The following is a 21893-nucleotide window of genomic DNA, read 5'->3' as shown; positions in this document are numbered from 1 at the left end:
CAGCTTTAGTATTTATTAAATGCTTAATTTATATTAAAGGGCTATCTTTAACTTAAAGAAAAATCTAAGATAAAGCTTCTATAGTCTTTATATAATTATTTTACTTTAAGGTAGTAATAAGCTTTTCCTTAGTAAGGATAGCTCTTATCCTCGTAGTTTAAAGAGTATAATTTAAATTTCCCTTAAGTTTAGAGAATTTATATTCTTTTTATCTACCTATTTTATATAAATTTAGTATTATTTTATTTATAAGGATCGAGAAGTCTAAACGGGAGTTTAAGAGCGTAGGAAGGTAGAAGAAGTCGTTAGGGTGATTTTAGAAAGAACTTTAGTCGGATATTTTAATAAGGAATTTTAAAGGTATAAGTAGTTAATTTCCTAGCTTAAAAGGAGTAAGCCGGGCTTATAACCTCTTAAGGTATATAAGTAAAAGCGGAATTTTAGGAAATTAAGGAATTACGTAAGATTATATAATAAAGGGGAAGAAGGAGTATAAGGTAGGATTTTTAACGGAATTTATTAGTAGTATATTAGTATATAGAAGAGGTGTTAAAGTTAATAATCCTTACTCTATTTACTCGCGGACATACTATCTTATATAGATAATTATAGCTAAACGAAAGAACCTTTTAGGACTAGATTTAGACTACCGTATAGCCCTAAGACTAAGAAATTTAGTAATACCTCGAGTATATTAAGAAGTGTCTTAGTTCTACTAATATTTATGTTTAAAGGAGCTTAGTCGTGCCGGTATTCTTAAGAGGTCTTAGCTAGCATTCTAAGCTAGCTCTATTTCTTCGCTTCCCGATTATATAATAATAAGCAACCCGTTTAATATATAATAATATATAAAATAACGAGCGATTCTTACTCTATAATATAGGATTTTATCTATAATTAATATACTACTTATTAGCTTATATAATCGGGAGAGTATATTATAGCTACTTTATTTATAGTAGGAACACCGTTCCTTATAAACTCTAACTACTAATAAGCCTACCTTTATAGGCTAGGAAACTTATAAGTCTATTACCTTTATTAGCGATACTAATACTAACGAGGAGATTATACTTAAGCGCTCTTAGGTAAGTGCTAATAATCTAGCTACTTTATCTTAATAGGGCGGCTCTAGCTAATAAGAGATTATTACTTAGGCCGCTCCTTAAAATAAGTAGGCCGATATTAATAATAAGGCTTAGCTAAATAAGAGCTAAGACGATCTTAATACCTAGCTAAATAAGTGCTAAGATAATAATAATAGTAATAATAAAGATAGCTATAATCTACCTCCTCTTACTAATAAACCTAAGAATAGTAGCGCTAAAGATAAAGGTACCTAAGTAGCGGTATAAAGCGGTCGCGCTCTTATAAAAAAGCGTACCTAATTTAAGGCTAAAGCCTACTTAGTTAAGGCTTAAGGGGTTATCCTTTATAAGCTCTAGTATATATATTATTTTAGGATAGTTATTAAGGAGTATAGTATAACTAAGCCTAAGCTTATTAAGGTGCTTTTAATTAGCTATATTTTCTTAAGGGTTTCCTTAACGCGCTATAAGTAGTACTATAAATATACCGCGACCTATAACTAAGTAAGTTTTCTCTTAACTTTAAATATTATAATTAATAAGCTAATCCTTCTTAATACCGCTACTCTTATATTTAGTAACTAGGCCGATATAGTTACTATTATAAAGTACCTATATAAGCTTAATAAGCTAAAGACTAGTAGTAAAGATACTAAGGATAATAGCTTAAACGTAAGCGTACTTATTTTTAAGGAGGGTAATTAGCATTATCTTACTATTATAGTATAGTATTTAGCTAAGCCTTTTAATACTACTAAGATAGCCTATTATAAGCCCTTTAAGACTATAGGTATATAAAAGTCTATAGTTATAAGTTTTTATCTAACCTTTTTATTAGCGACCGCTTAATAATATACTAGGTTAAGCGTACTAATTACTATATATTAATTAATAAGCGCTACGAGCTTAATATTTACCTTAACCTTACGCCCTTATTTAATATCGCTTATATAAGCCTAGAGTACTAAGCCTAGGAATCCTAGTTAAAACTCTACTTTATTAATAGCGATATAAGCTATACTTCTTAATAAAATACCTTACTATTTACTAAGGCTAAGGTAAGTACTATACTAATAAAGATAAGTCTTAATATAAAGGATAAGGAAAGAGTAAAGGATAAGGTAGTTTTAGTATTTTTAAAGGTATTTAGTATAATAGAGGGGGCGCCTTAGTTATTTCCTAATATACTAGTAAAGAAAAAGGGTAGTTAGAAGTAATAGATAGGTCTTATCTTTTTTTTATTTAGTTATAACTATACTTTTCTCTTTTATTATTAAGGTCTTAATAGAGTTATAGTTTAGTTTTATTTTCCTTAATAATATTTAATAAGTAGCTTAAATAGTTTTCCTTTATTTTCCTATTTTACTATTTTATATATAGTTATAAGACGTTTAAGTATACTAATATATTAATAACTTAGTAGTAATTTAATAAGGATTCGTTATTAATTTAATAGCGCCGCCTTATAATAATAAGTTTCCTTACCTTACTTAGTCTTATACCTCTTTTTCTTAGTTAAGTAAGTAGTATATTCTTTAATAAGGTCTTAGCTATTTACTATATCTTTAATATCAACTTATTAGTTATACTTAGCTAGCTATCTTTTTTATTTAATAAGGAAAAAAGTATTGCCTTTAGATCTCTTTTAGTCTTTAATCTCTTAAACTTCTTATTCGCTTTCTTTATCCTTTAAGTTTAGTATTAATAGGGTTTCGCTATCTTTATAAGTACCTTTAAACTCTTTTTATAGGTTTAATAGACTAATATTAAAAACGTTATAAAAGTATAAGTACTTCTTAAAAAGTATAAAGTAATATACTTACTTTTTAATAGCTTATAAGACCTAAAATAGTTTAATATACTTAGGTAAGAGTTTCCTTTTTATATCTTTAAGGTATAAGTTCTTTATCGATAATACTATAAGGTCTCTTACTTTTAGTATAAGCGGTTAGTTCCTTAAATTATAGTATTTTACTTATAATTTAATAGCCTTTCCTTAGTATTCCTTAAGCCTCTTTTATAGCTCTTATAGCTTAGTAACTCTTACTCTTACTTTAGGTACCCCCCTTTAAATAATATCGTCCTTAATATTAATATAAAAGTTTAGTTAATAACTTATTAATACTTTATTAAGTAATAACCTAGTTATCCCGTTCTTTATATTATTATATATAAGTTAAGTAATATATAAAAGTAATACCTAGTTAGTTTATTCTAAGTTAGTAAAGTATCTTAAGTAGTACTATATAGCTTAGTTTATTTATTTTATTTACCTATTAGTTTATAGGTAAAATACTATTAATAGTTTATATTTTACTTATAAGATAAAATAAAGATTTAACTAAAACTTACTTATAAATAAGGACCCTTTATTTAAGATAATACCTTTTAAAGGTCTATATATTAATTTAACTTAGTAATAAAATAATTCTATTAACTTTAAAGCTATTATTATTTTAAAGATAGAAAAGAAAAGGTAATACTTAGTATATTAATTTACGATTACTAATATTATATTAACGTCTTATCTATTATACTATACTTTAGGTAGACTTATATTAAAGTCTATTAATAATTCTTCTTATAGTTATATAAGATATAGTAATAATTATATAATACTATAAGGGCGATACTTCTTAGATATTATACCTTAATATACTAAGTATAACTAAATATATTTATTTATGTCTTTTATTATTTTATCTTAATAAAAGTCCCTTACTAATAGTTTACTAGTATATTAAGAGCTAAAGTATCTTACTAATAAATCGGTATAAAAAAGCTATATTAGCTCTTACTATAAGGCTGCCTTTAAAGGTACTATAATATAACCCTTTTATAGTAGTAGTCTATCTAAGCGTATTAACTAAAAACCCTTCCCTTTTAAGAAGTCTTTAATTTCTTTTAGCTTACTTATTACTATATTAATTAACTAAGTATATTTTAGTAACTTTAATAGCGGTTTTAGAACTTCTACTATATAAACCTTTATATAGTAGGCTGCTTCTTTAGCGGTCTTCCTTAAAAGTAACTATTTATAACTAGCTCTTTCTTTAGCTTAATCGGCTAATAGTTTTAGTCTCGCGCTTAAAATATTATAGTTTTACTATAAATAAGCTTATATATTTTCCTTATATAAAGGCACTTTACTATACTTATATTAACTTAAGGTTAAGTATCTTTTTACTTATAAAAACGCCTTATTATTTCTTTATATAGATATAGTTATCGCGAAGCGTAGCTTAATTTTATAGTTCTCGGAGATATCCCTTAGTATAAGGGACCTAGGAAGCTAAAAACGACCGGTGTAAAAAACAGGTTTTAAAGAAGGAGCTAAAAAGAGGTATAGAGAGGAGGGTAGGGGTAAGAGGGGAAGCAGAAGTAGCGATAGCTTCCTATAGAGGTAGCGAGAAATAAGACGGATATGCCGGCAACGGCTAGAAAGGAGGGGAAAAACCGGCAAAAAGCTCGGTAGTCGAAAGGATATTAGTAGCTTCTTTAAGTAGGATCTTCTTTATTAATTAAGATGCTAAATAGATATAAAGAAGGGCGTTAGATAGCGGAAAGAAGGATAATTAAGGTAATATAATAATTACTCCCTTACCTTTATTGCTGCCCCTATAAGAATTAAATCTCTCTGCCCTACCTATTCGACCCCTTACTTTTAATTTTACCTTCGTGTATTTTTATATACTTCTTATATCTCTCTTCGCGAGAGTTATAAGCCTAGGAGGAATAGAATTCTTATACCTTCCGGCTGCTATAAAAGGCACCTTCTTATATCCTTTTACCCCTCTTACTAGAAAAGCCGACTTTTAACCGACTTTTCTACCCTTCCCTTATAATAATATCGAAAAACGACTCCTTTACTATCCCTACGGTCTATAGGACGATTCTTATAAAGCCCTAAGATTAGGATAAGTAGGTAAAAGAGCTATAGGCTCGTATAGATAGGACTATCTATAATTTAGTCTTTTCTAATAAGTAGGATACTCTCGAGCCCCCTCTTTATCTTAGGGCAACGGAATTTATAGAAGGAGCTTCCCTCTTCTCCGAGCTAACCTCCGTATAGTAGAGAGCTTTTTCTACTACCTTAGGCGACTACGAGAGTTACTAAAAGGAATACCTTTACGAGACGAAGCTACTAACTACTGCTTATATAGTAATAACGGAATCTATTAGTGCTATAAAGCTAATCTCTCTACGAGAGGAAGAGACTCCTAGGCAGTAGCTTTTAAAGCTCGAGACCTTAATAGCTCCCTCGAGGGGCTATATAACTAACCGTATTAGGAAGACCTATACGGCCTACCTAGGAGCTTTTTCTACTAGGAATCTACTAGCTTCCTTATAGCTAGCTAAGTAGGAAGAAATCCTCGAGGAAGCTAACTAATACTTCCTTATAAAAGCTCTTTCTAGCTAGTAGCTATAGGATATATCTCTGCTAATAAAGCCTATTAGTAACGGTTACTTAACTATCTTTTAAGAAGCTAGCCGGGAATTAGACGAAGAGGCTACTAAAGTATAATAGTAAGTAGTCTTATTCCTTCGTAGCTAGCACTCGACCTAGACGGCTCGACCTGCTGCCCCTATAGCTACTATAGCCCTTATTGCTATGGCTTCCGCTGCTGCTGCTACGGCTGTTGCTCCTTTAGCTCCTCCTCCCTCGAGAGCCTTAACCCCGTCTTTAACGGCTGCCCCGGTCCCGGCTCCGCCTCTTACTCCGGGCCCAGCCCCGGTCCCGTTAGTTAGACCGGCCCGACTAGTCCCCTAATAGACCTTTTAGTCCGTTAGTCGAAAAATCAGGGAACTAGTCGAAATCGAACCTCGTTAATATTAGCAATAAGGGGTAAAAGGGGGGGGTTTTTAAGCAGACCTTCTAGATTAGAACGAGGATTCCTCGAAGAAACGAAAGACTAGGCGAAACGGCTGCCTAGCCTATAAATCCCTAGGCTATCGATTATTATAATACTAGTAGGTCTTCGAGGAAAACCGACCTAAAGGATTTAACCCTTTAAAGAGGCTATAAGAAATAATATAATAGTCTCTTAAGGAGGACCCCTCGTTATAGAAGAAAATAGACGAGATTTAGGTTCCTAAGAAATAGTAACTAACGCCGCTACCCTTATTCGAGCTGTAAATTTAAGGGAAAATCGTTAGTATAGTAAATCTAGGCTTTATCTTCCCTATAGATTAATAAGGCTAAGACTAACTATTAGAGCCCTCCGATTATCCCCTATAAAAATCAGCTATCCTTAACTCTAGTGCTTCCCTCGATATCTATAATATACTCTTATAATTTTAGTCCTTTAAGAAGGCACGAAGGGAATATCTTATTGCTAGGGAATTAACTATATAGATAAAGGGATACGGAAGGGTAAATTTCATAATAAAATTACCTAACGGATCTATATAAATTCTTCGACGAAAAAGGGTAGCTTTTTACCCTTGATTTTTAACGAGCGTAATTTCCTTCTACCTTCTTCGAAAGGAAGGGATCTTCTAGGATACGACGTCTAAGCCTACGAGGCTAGTCTAGAAGAATTAGACTATCGGGCTTAACGAGGAAAGATTCGGTTAATTTATTCTCGAATTCCGACCTATTATTAAGAAGGAATCTATCGAGAAGTTAGCTTTCCCTACTAAGAGGGTAGGTTTAAAGGACCCTCTTCCGGCAGCCTAAGGAGACGGTCTTCTTTAGCACGCACGACTTAGTTACCCGGGCCCCCTAGCTTTATATAAGCTAGGCTAATAATAGGGCGTACGAATAAGGGGCCTAAAGACTATCGAATACGAATACTACGGCTAAGGGAAGACTAGGAGACGAATTTCTAGACGGACCCTAATACGGCCGGACTAGCTATATAAGGAAATTTAGGTCGACTAGACCGACGTCTCTAAGGATTAGGAAAGCTTTATTAGGGTAATGTTTTTTATAGACGCCTTTTTAGGGATGGTTTTCCCCTATTTCTTATAGACCTACCTAAGTAAGTATAACTAGTCTACCCTCTAAGACTTCGTTAACTAGATAAAATCCTACTTTAGCTACGAGGTAAAGAAGATATAGTCTAACGGAGAGCTATTTATAAAGGATATCTTAAATTAGCTTCGAAAAAGGGGCATTTTACCCCTCCTATTAGCACCGAATACCTAGGCCTAGAATAGAGGGGTAGAAAGATTAGGGGGTGCTATAATAAAAAGGACCTATATAATAAGACTTACTATAAGGCTTTTATACGAACTTTAAAGGGAAGTCGTTAAGACTGCCTATTACCTTCGGAACCGGACCCTAAGGGACCCTAGGGGACTAAGGGACTATAGGGACCTAGAGACCCTTTTTAAGACCTAAGGAATAGATTAGAAATCCCCTCTTAAGCTCTTTACGAAAAAGAGGGCCTCGCTAGCTTACCTTTATACCTACGGCTATAAGGCATACGCTATAACTACTGATATATAGCTAAAAAGGAAGAAGAAAAGAAAGCTTAATCCTAGAGCCTTTATTAGTTACCTCGTTAGTTATAATTCTACGAATATCTTCTAGATCTAGATTCCTCTTCTATAGAAGGTTATTTCGACTAAGGATATAATTTCCGATAAATCTAGCCTTTTCGACGGAAAGAGGGATTAATAGCCCCTCTTACTCTCTTAACGTTAGCTAATTTAAAAGATCTAAATCCCCCCTTCCTAATAGTCTTAAGAAGAGGTCCTAGACGAGGAAATAAAAAAAGAAACCGACGTCGAAGTAGTTAAGGATAACGCTAACTTCGAAGAAAAGGAAGCTACTAGATTAGATAATCTAGATAAAGAAGGAGACTATAGAAAAGCGGTAGAGCTAGAATACGCTTACCTACCTACGCCTCCTCTTATATAAGAAGAAGATCTAGAAGCAGCTTTTTTAGTTAGTCTTCCTATCTCGGCCCTTAAGGGGGTAGGAAAGGCACCTCTCTTAAAGGATTACCCGGCTGCTTTTTTATCCCTACTTTAAGAAGCAAAGGAAGGTATAGGGCCTAATATAAAAAAAGACTAACCTCTCCCTTATTTCGACGGTTTTTCTAACTTCTACCTAACGTTAATAGAAGACGGTTCCTATAGAGCGTTTATAGTAGGCTAGCTATTTAAGCTAATATTAGTAAGGAAGGTATATAAAAGAGACCTCCTAGACCTACTAGTAAACTAAAAGTAGCTAGAAAAACACCCCTTTAAAGACTAGTTTTTCTAGGCTTAGAAAGACTACCTAACCTTATACGAAGAGATAGGGTCTTTTAAAGAGGTCCTTAAGGAAAAGGCAAAAGGAAAATAGGTCCTTAGCTATAAGTAGGTCTTTATCTATAAGACTAATAAATATAGCTTCCTTTAAAAGTATAAAGCCCGGCTAGTTATCTATAGGAATTAATAGGAAAAAGGGGATCTACCTACTAAGGCAACTACCTTAGTAGGGATGTCTTTTTAGACCCTTATAGCTATAGTAGTAGAATTCGACCTCGAACTCGATTAGATAGATATAGTTAACGCCTTTATTAACTACCTACTTAAGAAAGAAGAAGAAGTTATCTATATACGCCTTCTACTAGGCTTCTAATAGCTAGGAAAGGTTCTATAGCTTAGGAAAGCTCTATATAGACTACGAAGATTAACCCTTTTTTAGTAATAGCATTTAATAGGTTCCCTTAAAGCCCTAGGCTTTACGAAAGTCCCTTAAGAACCGTATATAATATAGAAGGGTAAAAGCATAGTCTTCTTCTACGTTAACAATATTATTTAGGCGTACGTAAAAGAGGAAGAGGCTATTACTAGGGAGGCTATATAAGGCCTATAATAAAAGTATAAGATAACTAAGCTAGCGGAGCTAAAGTAGTTCCTAGGGATATAAATCCTTTAGAATAGGTCCTAATAGACTATCTAGCTTACCTAAGACGCCTATATCGATAAGGTCGCTTATAAATTCCTCCCTAATTCCCTCGATAAGAAGCTTCCTTTTACGCCTATATTAAACGAAGAGCTTTTACTTAATCCGTCCTTTTAAGCTAGGGAGTAAGAGAAACACTAATATTAATAAAAGGTAGGCTCCCTGCTTTTTTTAGCTATTTCTACTAGACCGGTTATCTCTTTTACGGTCTCCCGGCTAGCTAGGCATAACTAAAATCCTAGCCCTAGGCATTAAGAAGTAGTAGATAGAGCTATCCTTTATCTCTATTTAACGAGATTATATAGTCTACGCCTAGGAGGGTAAGGAAGGAAATCAGCTACCGAAATCTTCCTTTATTTAAGCGATTTATCCTTTATAGACAATTTATTAGATAGAAAGAGCTTATAGGGGTATATTATATCCCTTTTTAGAGGAACTATTACTTAGAGAGCTTCGAAGTAAGCTACCGTTACTATATTAAGTATAGAAGCAGAGCTACTAGCTCTTTTAGAAGCGTTAAAAGAAGCGATTTTCCTTAGCCGGCTACTAATATCGTTATAACTATAAATTCCATCCCCGTTAGCTATAAAATATAATAATATATAGACTATATAAATTCTTACGGAGGAAAATAGTAAGCTATCGACCCGGCTACGGTATATTAATATCTACTAGTATTAGTTACGCTAAGAGGTCTAAAGGGGACTTATTTCCATCCGTTAGGTTCTAATAGCATCGATAAAAGCCAACGGTCTTACGAAGCCCCTACTAAAGTAGAAGCTAGCTGTCTTTTTATAGTAAATTAGGCTATAAGACGTTCGAGAGAAGCTATCCTTAGAAGCCCGCCTTAAGAGTCTATAAGAGGAGCTAATAGCACGTAGGAGGAAGGAGACGTCTATAGCTAAAGAAAGGAATTAGGACTTATCTTAAAGGAGGGCCCCTAGCTTAATTAGGACTTATTCTTCTTAAAGGCCCCCTTTTTAGGGACTTATCCTTAAAGAAGCCCCCCTTTCTTATAGGACTTCATTTCCTCCTTAGGCCCCTTTTTCCTAAAGTAGGTCTAAAAGAGCCTAGGGCTAAAACCTAGATTTCTCGAGTAAGGGAGAAGTATAAAGCTAAGAACCTCCTCTATACGCTTACTAGCCTAAAGCTATATTTGCTATGCCCTTAAGGGGCAGGCTATAGCTAAGGGGGTATATCGTAAAGCGTGGCTTAATTTCGTGGTTCTTAGAGATATCCCTTAGTACGAGGGACCTAGGAAGCTAAAAATACCTAGTATAAGAAATTGGTTTTAAAGAAGGAGCTAAAAAGAGGTATAGAGAGGAGGGTAGGGGTAAGAGGGGAAGTAAAAGTAGCGATAGCTTCTTATAGAGGTAGCGAGAAATAAGACGGATATACTAGTAACGGCTAGAAAGGAGGGGAAAAACCGGTAAAAAGCTCGGTAGTTAAAAGGATATTAGTAGCTTCTTTAAGTAAGATCTTCTTTATTAATTAAGATACTAAATAGATATAAAGAGGGGCGTTAGATAGAGGAAAGAAGGATAATTAAGGCAATATAATAATTACTCCCTTACCTTTATTGCTGCCCCTATAAGAATTAAATCTCTCTACCTTACTTATCCGACCTCTTACTTTTAATTTTACCTTTGTATATTTTTATATACTTCTTATATCTCTCTTCGCGAGAATAGTATTAATAGTAGCTAGCTTTACTTATAGCTCTAGTAATAGTTTTATAAATAAGGGCTTCTTACTTTTATATCTAAGTATTTTCGATAGTACGTTAGCTAGGTTTAATTTACCTATATAATACTTAATTATAAAGTTAAATAGTACTAAATATATATACTATCTTACTTACCTTTTATTTAAGGATATTTAGTATATAAATATTTAAAGGTTATAGTAGTCTAATAATACCTTTACTTTATATACTACCCCTTTAATATAATATCGCTAGTATTTAAATAACTTAATAATAGCGAATAGTTCTTAGTTTAAAATACTATAATTAAGTTCGGCTTTAGTAAACTTCCTTAACTAAAATACGATCGGATAGTAGCGCCCTTTATTATTAAGTTAAGAGATAATCCTTACTATTATAAATTACGATATATTTATTTCGATATAAATATATTTTTCTAGATTATAATATTAAAGGAGTAAGGCTCTTTAAAAAGTATCCTTAAGAGCCTAAAACACTACCCTTTTAGTAAGGTTTAGCTCTATACTCCTTAGCTTCTTTTTATTTTTACTCCCTTTTAATAATATAGTTAAGGGCGCTATAACTTTTAAGTACCTATATATAAATTATTAGTAAAAATTATAGAACTAAAGGAAAACCTAAATATTATAGTAGGTTATAAGTTTAGGCTATTAAGCTATTACCTCTACTTATTAAGGGTCTATTAATACCTTATTAATAAATAAAATAAACCTAAGGAACTTAATTAACTATTAATAAAAGATATATACTAATAGTTTTATATAAAGCTTTATAGCCTTTAGCCTTTTTATTACTTATCTTAAGTATTTAGTATATTCTTTTCTTATCTTTAAGTATATAAGAATATTATTAGAGTAAACTATATAGATTATATCTTTAAGCCTATTAAGCGCTTAATAAATATAGCTTTAAAATATAGCTAGTATATTAGTAAGTTTAAAGGGTATTACTAGGTATTTAAAATATTTATAATACGTTTAAAAAGCGGTCTTTTATTTATCTCCTTTTAAAATTTAAATACGTTAATATATATTTTATATATTAATCTTAGAAAAATAGTTAGCTTTTTAATAGCGGTTAATAATCTCTAAAATAAAGGGTAAATAGTACTAATTCTTTTATATAACGTAGTTAAGTCCTAAGTAGTTTATATATAGCTATAAAGTACTATCCCTTTTTAAAATAAAAAGGATAAGTGCTTTAGCTAAGCTCTTTAACTCTTAGATTATTTTCCTTTTTATTATATCTTAGATTTAGTCGCGTAATACTTAGAGTTCCTTTTATAATAAAGGGTAAATTAGTCTATAAAAGGGTTCTATATTAAGGATTAAATTAATTAAGTAATTTATTCCCTTTCTCGCTAGTAATAAGTTAGATTTATTAGCTAAGAAAGTATCTTTAAACTAATAAAGAGTTAGTAGGATTTTACCTTATTCTTCTTATAATATCCCTTTATTTTTATCTTTATTTAGTAGTAAGATTATCTTAGGATTAAGTACTATTATATATACCCTTACCTTATTCTTATATTCTTAAAAGAATCTATAAGGGTTCTATAAGGTTTCGCTACCTAGTTACTACTTAAACTACTACTATTATTTCTATAGGATAATATAAATATATTTATCCTTTAAGGTAATAACTAATAAAAGGATTAATACCTAATCGTTTAGTATTAACTTATTAGTATTAATATAAAAATAAGTAATTATCTTTTTAGTGCCTCTTATATTTATTATTTAAAGTAGTACTAACTATACTTTATACTCCCTTACCTTACTATTACTAAGCCTCTTAAGGTATATAAGTAAAAGTAGAATTTTAGGAAATTAAGGAATTATATAAGACTATATAATAAAGGGGAAGAAAGAGTATAAGGTAGGATTTTTAACGGAATTTATTAGTAGTATATTAGTATATAGAAGAGGTATTAAAGTTAATAGTTCTATCTTTATCTACTAGTAGATATACTATCTTATATAGATAATTATAGCTAAACGGAAGAACCTTTAAAGACTAGATTTAGGCTACTATATAGTCCTAAGACTAAGGAATTCTATAATACCTCGAGCGTATCTAGAAGTGTCTTAGTTCTACTAATATTCGTATTTAAAGGAGGTTAGTTATACTAGTACTCTTAAGAGGTCTTAGCTAGTATTCTAAGCTAGCTCTATTCTTTTAATTCCCGATTATACGATACCTAGCAACCCGTTTAATATATAATAATATATAAAATAACGGGCGATTCTTACTCTATAGGATAGGATTTTATCTATAATTAATATACTACTTATTAGCTTATATAATTAAGAGAGTATATTATAGCCACTTTATTTATAGTAGGAACACCGTTCCTTATAAAGCCTTAATAACTTAAGGTATAATAATACTACTTATAGTAATCCTTACTATTAAGTAAAGTATATATTTATAAGGTTAATAGTACTATAAGTATCTAAGTATATAAGGGCTTTAGTAAGGTTTCGCTTTAATATTATTATAAGAGTTTTAAGTAACTATCTTATAAGTATTAAGTTTACTAAGAGAGAGGTATTTACCTTAATATCTTACTTTTTCCTTAGTTTATAGTATTAAATTTTAAAAGTCTTTACTAAGGTTTTTACCTTTAAAGTATTAGTATATTCTATAAATAGGTATCCTAGCTTATTATATTAGAAATATATAATTCTTAATAAAGTAAAAGATCCTCCTTTTTAATAATATCCCTTAGTTTAGCCCTTAGTTAGTATTTCGCTAGCTTACTAGTTATTAGTTAAGTTAGTAGTATTTTCTTAATAATTTAGCCTAGCTTATCGGCCTCTTTAATTCCTCCCCTTATATATACTACCTTAAGGTATAGTACTATTTCTATTCTTAGTTCTTTTAAGGGTAAAAGTAGTATTAGTATATTACCTCTTATTAATAGTAGTATTATAATATTATTAAGCGACTTATATAAGCTCTTCCTATTAATATATATAAATAAGTATTAAATAAAGGTTAATTTAGTTTTAAAGTTATAGCTCTAGCTTAGTAAAAAATATAAGAGTACGCGCTTTTATTAATAGGTATTTAAAATACCTCTTTAAGGAGTTAAGGTATAAGCTAAACTCTAAGAGGGACTAGCCTTTTTATTAGCGAGCCTCCTTTAATTATATCGCTAATAGTATCTCTTTATTTATAGTATCTTTAATTAAGATAAGTATCTATTCTTTAAAGTATACTTAATCTATACTATATTTAGTTTAGTTAATTAGCGCTTATTCTTTAAAGTATTAGCGCTATCTTACTTTAAAGTCGCTATATATATAATCTATTATATAAAGGATCTTTATTTTATTATAACGAAAATATCTAAGCGCTGCCTTAAAAGCGTCCTTTAAATCGTAAGTCTAGTTTAGACGTTTCTATATATTAGTAGGTTAAGATAATTAAGCGATATATTTAATCTTAACCTTACTACTATAACTACTATTCGATTTAAGGGAGTAGGACTATCGACGCTTCCTTAAATAGATAGCGATAGTACCGGCGCGTTTAGTAATTCCCTCCTTTAATTATATAATACGATCTTATAGGCGTTTTATCTCCTTTAGCTCCTTAACGCGTGCTTATAAAGCTATAAGCTTTTCCTTATAAGACGGTTATCTTATACTTATAAGTAGCGATATCTTTAATATAGTTATAATACTATCTATAATAAGGGTCTATTTTAAGGATATATCTTCTTATTCTTTATCTCTTAAGTAGATACTTAATATATATAATAAAGAGGCCTTAACTAGTTAACTACTATATTATGCTATAAGAGCGTTATATAGTCTTTTTTAAGTAGCTATCTTTACTAAGTAACTAAAAAAGGAAGCTTTAAAAATTATAAGGGAATATATATTATAGTACGATTAGTTAGGTAGTAGAGATAGCTAGAGGTACTATACTATATATATTTTATTCTCCTTATTATAAGACTAAAGCGTATAAGAAAAGGGATTTCTCTTCTTTTATTAAAGTAGTAAGTAGTCTATAACTTATAAGTAAGGTAAGTACGATTCCTTATTAATACCTTACTAATATATTAGTAGTATATAAGTACTTTATTAGCTTATACCTCTTAGTAGCGCTCTTATAGCTTCCCTTTATGCCTATATTAAATAAAGAGCTTTTACGTAATCTATCCTTTTAAGCTAGGGAGTAAGAGAAATACCGATATTAATAGAAAGTAGGCTCCCTACTCTTTTTTTTAGCTATTTCTACTAGACCGGATATCTCTTTTATAGTCTCCTAGCTAGCTAGATATAACTAGAATCCTAGCCCTAGGTATTAAGAAGTAGTAGATAAAGCTATCCTTTATATCTATTTAATAAGATTATATAGTCTATGCCTAAGAAGATAGGGAAGGAAACTAGCTACTAAAATCTTCCTTTATTTAAGCGATTCGTCCTTTATAGATAATTCCTTAAATAGAAAGAGCTTATAAGAGTATATTATATCCCTTTTTAAAGGAACTATTACTTAGAGAGCTTTAAAGTAAGCTACTATTATAACTTTAAGTATAGAGGTAAAGCTACTAGCTCTTTTAAAAGCATTAAAAGAAGCGATTTTCCTTAGCTAGCTACTAATATCTTTATAACTATAAATTCCGTCCCTATTAGCTATAGAATATAATAATACATAGACTATACGAATTCTTATAAAGGAAAATAGTAAGCTATCGACCTAGCTATAGTATATCGATATTTATTAGTATTAGTTATACTAAGAGGTCGAGAGGGGACTTATTTCTATCCGTTAGGTTTTAATAGTATTAATAAAAGCTAACGGTCTTATAAAGCTATTACTAAAGTAAAGGCTAGCTATCTTTTTATAGTAAATTAAGCTAGAAGACGTTTAAGAGAAGCTATCCTTAAAAGCCCGCCTTAAGAGTCTATAAGAGGAGCTAATAGTACGTAAGAAGAAAGAGACGTCTATAGCTAAAGAGAGGAACTAGGACTTATCTTAAAGGAGGGCCCTTAGCTTAATTAAGACTTATTCTTCTTAAAGGCCCCTTTTTAAGGATTTATCCTTAGAGAAGGACCCCTTTTTTATAGGACTTATTATCCTCCTTAGGCCCCTTTTCCTAAAAAGTAGGTTTAAAAAAGCCTAGGGCTAAAACCCGGATTTCTTAAGTAAGGGCTAAGTATAAACTAAGACCTCCTCTATACGCTTACCGGCCTAATTATTTAGCGTTACCCTTTCTATAAGGGCAGGCTATAGCTAAGGGGGTATATTATAAAGCGTAGCCTAATTTCGTAGTTCTTAGAGATATCCCTTAGTAAGAGGGACTAAGGAAGCTAAAAATACTTAATATAGAAAAAGGAAGAAGGAGCTAAAAAAAGGTATAGAAAGGAGGGTAGGGGTATAAAGGGAAGTAAAAGTAGCGATAGCTTCCTATAAAGGTAGCGAGAGATAAGACGGATATACTAGTAATAGCTAGAAAGGAAGGGAAAAACTAGTAAAAAGCTTAGTAGTTAAAAGGATATTAGTAGCTTCTTTAAGTAGGATCTTCTTTATTAATTAAGATACTAGATAGGTATAAAGAGGGGCATTAAATAGAGGAAAGAAGGATAATTAAGGTAATATAATAATTACTCCCTTACCGTAATTACTACCCTAGTAAGAATTAAATATCTCTGCCCTGCCTATCTAACCCCTTACTTTTAATTTTACCTTTATATATTATATATATACTTCTTATATCTCTCTTTATAAGAAATATAGCTAGTTCCTTTAAAGCCTTATTAAGCTTATTTTAAAGAGTAATAGGGCTAATAGTTAGCGTTAGTAATCCCTTTTTTAGCTTTAAGATAAGTTAGAAGTCCTCCTTTATATACCTCTTAGCTAAGGCCTTAGTCGGGGCCTTAAGCGCTTTCTTTATAGTAACCTTAGCCTATAAGCTAGCTTTAAGGTTTCCTTAAGTAGTCTTAAGCTACTAAGCGGCCTTAGGCTAGTACGGGGAGTATTATAGGGTTATTAATAGTCTAGGGTCCCTATAGCTGCCTTCTCGAGCCCTTTTATAAGGGTCTTATAAAAGGATTTAATTTTTTAGCTTCCTTAAGGGCTTAGAAGGCTTATTAAAGGAAGCCTTAGGCCTAGTCCCTAGGAAAGGGGTGCTAGGGCTAGGGCTAGGTCTACTATAAGTATTAAAATATAGGTTAGATAAGTATAGGGCTAATAGAGCTACTAAGGGTAGCTCTCTTTTACCTCTTTACCTACTTTAAAGTCTAGTTAAGTTAAAAGTAGCTAGACTAAGGCAGGGCTAAGCTAGGCCTAAAGAAGCTAGTCTTTAGTATAGGCTAGGTATTATCTTTTATCTTAGTATCCTCTTAAGCTTAGTCTTAAGCCTTAGGCCTTTCTTTTAAGGTCTTTAAAAGGCATTAGCCTTTTAAAGCGGCCCTTAAGTTAAGGGGGGGAGGGGGGTTAAAGGGGCCCTCCTTAGGCCTAGGCTAGGGTCCTAGGTCGGGTCTAGGCTAGGTCCCTTTAGCTAGGGGCATATACCCTTAGTTAGGGAGGGCGGGGAAAAGTTTTCTACTTATATAAGGTTAAACCTCGCTTAATTCGCAATCTTTAGTAGTATATTACGCACCCGCTAGTAGCTACGCGAGGCTATACTTAGGGGGGCGTAATACGCTATTCTCGAGGACTCTAAGTATATATTTTTTTCTATATTTTAGGCTTAGTTTCGAAAAGTTAGCTAAAAAGACGTTTTTTAAGCCTGCCTTTATATATAGTCGGCATCGGCCTTTACTAGGCTAGGCAACGGCTAATAATATATCCCGGATCCGAAATATAATAACCTAAAGCCTTATATTAGTTAATTCGTTTAATTAGTAATTAGAACTTAGTCTTAGCCGGATTAACGAGCCTATTATAAACCGCTATAAGTACCTACTACTAATAGTCCCTAAGGTCTACCTATCGTAGACGGTTAATATCCTAGCTATTAAAGAATAGCTGCTTATATATCCTAATAAAGATATCTACTTAATAGTTTACTTTACTAGCGCGATATCTATATAGCGACCGGCTACTTCTATATAGTATAATCGTTAACGGCAGCTATAGGTAGAGCTATCTATTTATTATATTAGATTAAGGGACGAAGCTACTATAATATAAAAGAAATTTACTAGCTACGTTAGCTATTAGTTAAAATATATAGAGCTAGGACTTACTATAGACGCTATTAGTAAGGAATAGTTTATAGGGGAAAACGGAGTTACTAGTAACTAGGAATTAACCTTTCTCTATAACCTTATATTAAGATAAAGTTACTACCTAGCAGCTAAGAGACGCCCGAGATAGCACTACTAACCGCGCACCGTATTAGCGTAGTCGAGAACTAATAAGGAGAGGGGTCGTAGGGGCATTATCCGAGTCTTAAATAACCTTTCTACGACGAATCTACTTCTACTCTAATTAGATATCTACTAAGCTAGTTCTCGATATACGGCCTCTAGGATAGTCCCGTTAGAGACCCCCTTACGCAGTCTGAGGTCTCTTATAGCGTCACTATAACGATCGTCCGGCCAAAGAAATATTAAGGGAAGGGAATTAAGAGGAGATCGCAGCAGGGGTGGCGCGGCTACGGCATCGTTAAGATAGCTCGCTTCGTTAGGGGCGGCATCGTTAGGGCGGCTCACTTTATTAGGCGTTAGAAGAGTCATTAGATGGGAGGCAATTATGTGGCCGCGCCCGCCCACGCAGCCGTAGGGGGCCAGAGGGCCGGTCAAAGATACGCTTTTAGACGAATTTAAGCTATGGCCAAGAGCGCTAAGTGTGGGCAGTGTGTGTGTGTATGCGGGCGGGCGCATGTGCTAATGAGGGCATTTAGGCTATACGGCTACTTGCCGGGCTGGCGTTGATGGCATAAGTGCAAATAGAGATGTGTGCGAGTTGGGATTTCATGAAAGGGCGAGTTTTTCCGAGTCAATCAAGCTAGGAAACCCTGGTCATCTAACAAATGCCATGATGATTCATGATGCATGAAATAAGATAAGCATAAACCCTAGGTAAATTAGTGAATGAAGGGGCATATGATGTGGCAGGCTTGCTCCGCCACTCACGTACTCCACAAAACACTCACGTTACCATGCTTCGACAACTTGGCATAGACCTTTTTCGGCTAAGTCGGCGGTTCTTACCCTAGTTGAGCTATTCCCCTACGTTTACAGGCATATCTAGACAGCGAACTAAAGGCTAGTCACTTGTCAAGTTGTCCTATTATGAGACGGAGATGGAAGATACATATAAGACTCCCGGCCATTGCCGATTACTGTAGTTCACCAAGTGCAACCCAAGCCAGAACGTGAATGTTCAGTCCTTCGTTTGGTCCAGTAGTCCATCACTAAACTCACCATTACTTTACTAAATTCAGCATTTTAGTTTTTCATAGCCTCGACGTTCTTTTGCTGGATTCAGCATTCCTACGCTAAATCCAACCCACCACCATCATGATTCTCGGTGCCTTAGTTCCCTTTGCGCTCGTGGCCCAGGCCAGTGCTGCCTACGATATCTCGCTTGGCTTCAACAGGCCCCAGATCAACGAAAACAGAACCATCGAGCAGATATACAAGGTTGCTTTGGCCGAGGGCGGTGTCGTCAACTGCTTGCATGGCGGTGACGAAGTAAACCAGCAGGATCGCCTGAAACGTGCCTTCGAGTCTCGGTTCCCTGGCATGACACTTAACGCCACCGTCAACCGCTCCAAGTACCATACCGTCGATATCGATCGCCAGCTGGCTACCAACAAAGTCGAGGTTGACGTCTCCATTCTCCAAGCCTTGCATGACTACCCCCGATGGGATCAGCAAGGTGCGTTGCTGCACTATGCGCCAAACAACTTTTTCAAAGTCTCCCCGCCCTTCCGTCATATACGGGCTGCCTATTATGGGTTCGCTATCAACGCTTGGTCGACCGTCTGGAACCCGGCGAAGCTCCGTAACCCGCCGCGGGAATGGCCCGACTTTTTGAAACCAGAGTATAAGGATAAGCTAGTCCTCACGCACCCTAGTGATGACGACGCGATTGCCTACATATTCGATCTAGTGTAGGTAAACCCTTACTTTACCAGCTCAAGATCCTTATTTACTAAATGTTTGACTTAGCATGAACCAATATGGCTATGAGTGGTTCGAGGGGCTCTTAAAACAGAACCCCCGTTGGGTTCGAGGAACGGCTAGTCCCTTGGCCATCCTTAGGCAGCCGAATAGTACGCAGTCGGTCACCTTTACTGCCGGAGTGGGATTGATGCCAGCCGGAAATTCGAGCTTGAGCTTTTCGTTCCCGACCCAGGGCAAGTTCGTCAGCTGGCCCCGATCCATCGCGATTTACAAAGACGCCCCGCATCCCGAGAGTGCCAAGCTGTTCAGTAACTTCTTGCTGAGCGACGACTTCCAGAGGAACATGTCGCAGTGGAGTGCTCGCAGCGATATTAAGCCCCCTGGTAGCTTCCCAACCATCCTTGACATGACCAGCACCAACCCGGCCGAGTATATGAGGTGGATGGCTGACCGCGGGCGGGTGGAGGCTCTCAGGATGCATTTTGAGGATAAGTTGGGGATGCCCCAGGGTCCAAGCCCCCTGGTTGACGAATTGTAAACGGGGGAAGGGACCAGAGCATCCGAGTGGCTGCAGAGCCCATGAATCCATAGATAAGGAGGTAGAAGTAAGAAACGCGTGACGGGTCCCGGGTGAGCACCCTCATCTTGTCATATAGTCCTATAACTAGCCTAGCACGTCTTTTTCTCGTGGAGGATATCCCAGATAGTATATACCGGTAGTCTTTGGGCTTCTGGCCGGTCTCTTAGGCTTTTTCCTTGTCGCCCTGAGTCGCCTCTGGGTTAGAGTTGTCTGACGCATGCTGGGCTCGACAAACTTTAACTGTTCCTCGAAACACTCCTAGCCATTTTTGCATACTCCAATCGTTTAATGTCGTTACCTTTTTTTGCTCGAATACAGTTAATTCTTGCTTCTTTATTATATCCGTTAGTCTTATCTTTGGCGAACTTCTGTCGCAGTTGTCTCTTACCTGTTGATGCTGGCTGTGGTGGGTTAGCCGGGTGTGTATTGACGGTAAGAATAGCCTTATGAGATTTAATAATTTCTTTATAAAGAATTCGAACAGATTTGTCTATTCCTGCCTTAATATAACAAACCGTAAAACTAACAACAGCTTCGCTAGGCTTAAGAAGAATAACTATCTTCTAGACTCGCAACTAGAGGAACCAACGGACGAGACCGATATTTATCCAGCTTTGCAGATGCAAAGGGATATCCAGTCGAATAGGGGTATTAGCAAGCTTCCCATTCTCTTTTAGACTTATACATCTTCTATTCTTTAACTCGCTTTCTATATTTTATAGCAATAAGAATTTGAAGTCCTGGAAAACCTTGAGTGTATTAAATTGGATCATTAGCAAGGTCAGCTTCGCTGATTTATCTCGAAGCAGACGTGCGACAGCTACTATATATCGATGTCAGCAGGACAAAGACTTATAAACTATACTAATAACACCTCCATATGGGGGTGCCCCTATTTTGGTGGTGGTTGAGTGGTATTTGCTATATTTGATAGTCGAATAGTTAGGTCTAGCTCGAAACCTTAGAATCTCGTAGGACTAGTGAGTCTTTCCCCAATCCTTTCGACTGTCCGACAACATAGGCCAGGTAGTCGAGGCGAGGCAATAGTGGCGGTTCTCCCTGCTGATATTCCCCAACGCTTGTCATATGCTCGCGGGCAGGCCGAAATTTTAGTCGCCTTCGGGAACCGCAGCCCCTCCGAAGCCACTAGGTGCGTCGGCGAGCTGATCCATCTAGTCTATATTTGGGTAATTTTGGATTATCTTATAGGATTTAAGATTTAATTTTACAATAAGGTCGCTATTGTACTTTTCGGCCGCAGGCTTCAGCGAGACGGTTGTATTGTCTTTTATAGCACTTGGGGGATTTAATAAGAACCGGCGCTGCCGACTTATGATCTCGGTCGACGTAGTTGCCCGAATCTGATCAATCGCCTCCTACGTTTTGTTTCGGATTTGGCTTTTCTCCTTATTAGAGGTCGCAGCCTCGACGGCTCCCTGGCTCCTCCTACTTAACTCGGCAATCCCCTTTCCGCCTAGGGATATGACGGCCAGAGAGT

General features: G+C 34.6%; 1 protein-coding gene across 1 annotated transcript; it reads left to right on the top strand.

Annotated features, from left to right (window-relative positions):
* Positions 1-19206: 19206 nt before the first annotated feature.
* Positions 19207-20353, top strand: HRG_06222 (bacterial extracellular solute-binding protein; the record flags this gene model as incomplete). The annotated part of the gene is made up of 4 exons (XM_044864693.1): positions 19207-19512; positions 19564-19802; positions 19861-19993; positions 20048-20353. The coding sequence occupies 4 exons, from the start codon at positions 19207-19209 to the stop codon at positions 20351-20353; spliced, it is 984 nt and encodes a 327-aa protein (XP_044721225.1).
* Between the last annotated feature and the right edge of the window lie 1540 nt (positions 20354-21893).

Source organism: Hirsutella rhossiliensis, assembly GCF_020360975.1.
Source record: "Hirsutella rhossiliensis strain HR02 chromosome Unknown scaffold00005, whole genome shotgun sequence".
In the NCBI taxonomy this organism is placed as follows: Eukaryota; Fungi; Ascomycota; class Sordariomycetes; order Hypocreales; family Ophiocordycipitaceae; genus Hirsutella; species Hirsutella rhossiliensis.
The sequence above is the reverse complement of the archived record's forward strand: the minus strand, read 5'-3'. Positions and strand labels throughout refer to the sequence as shown.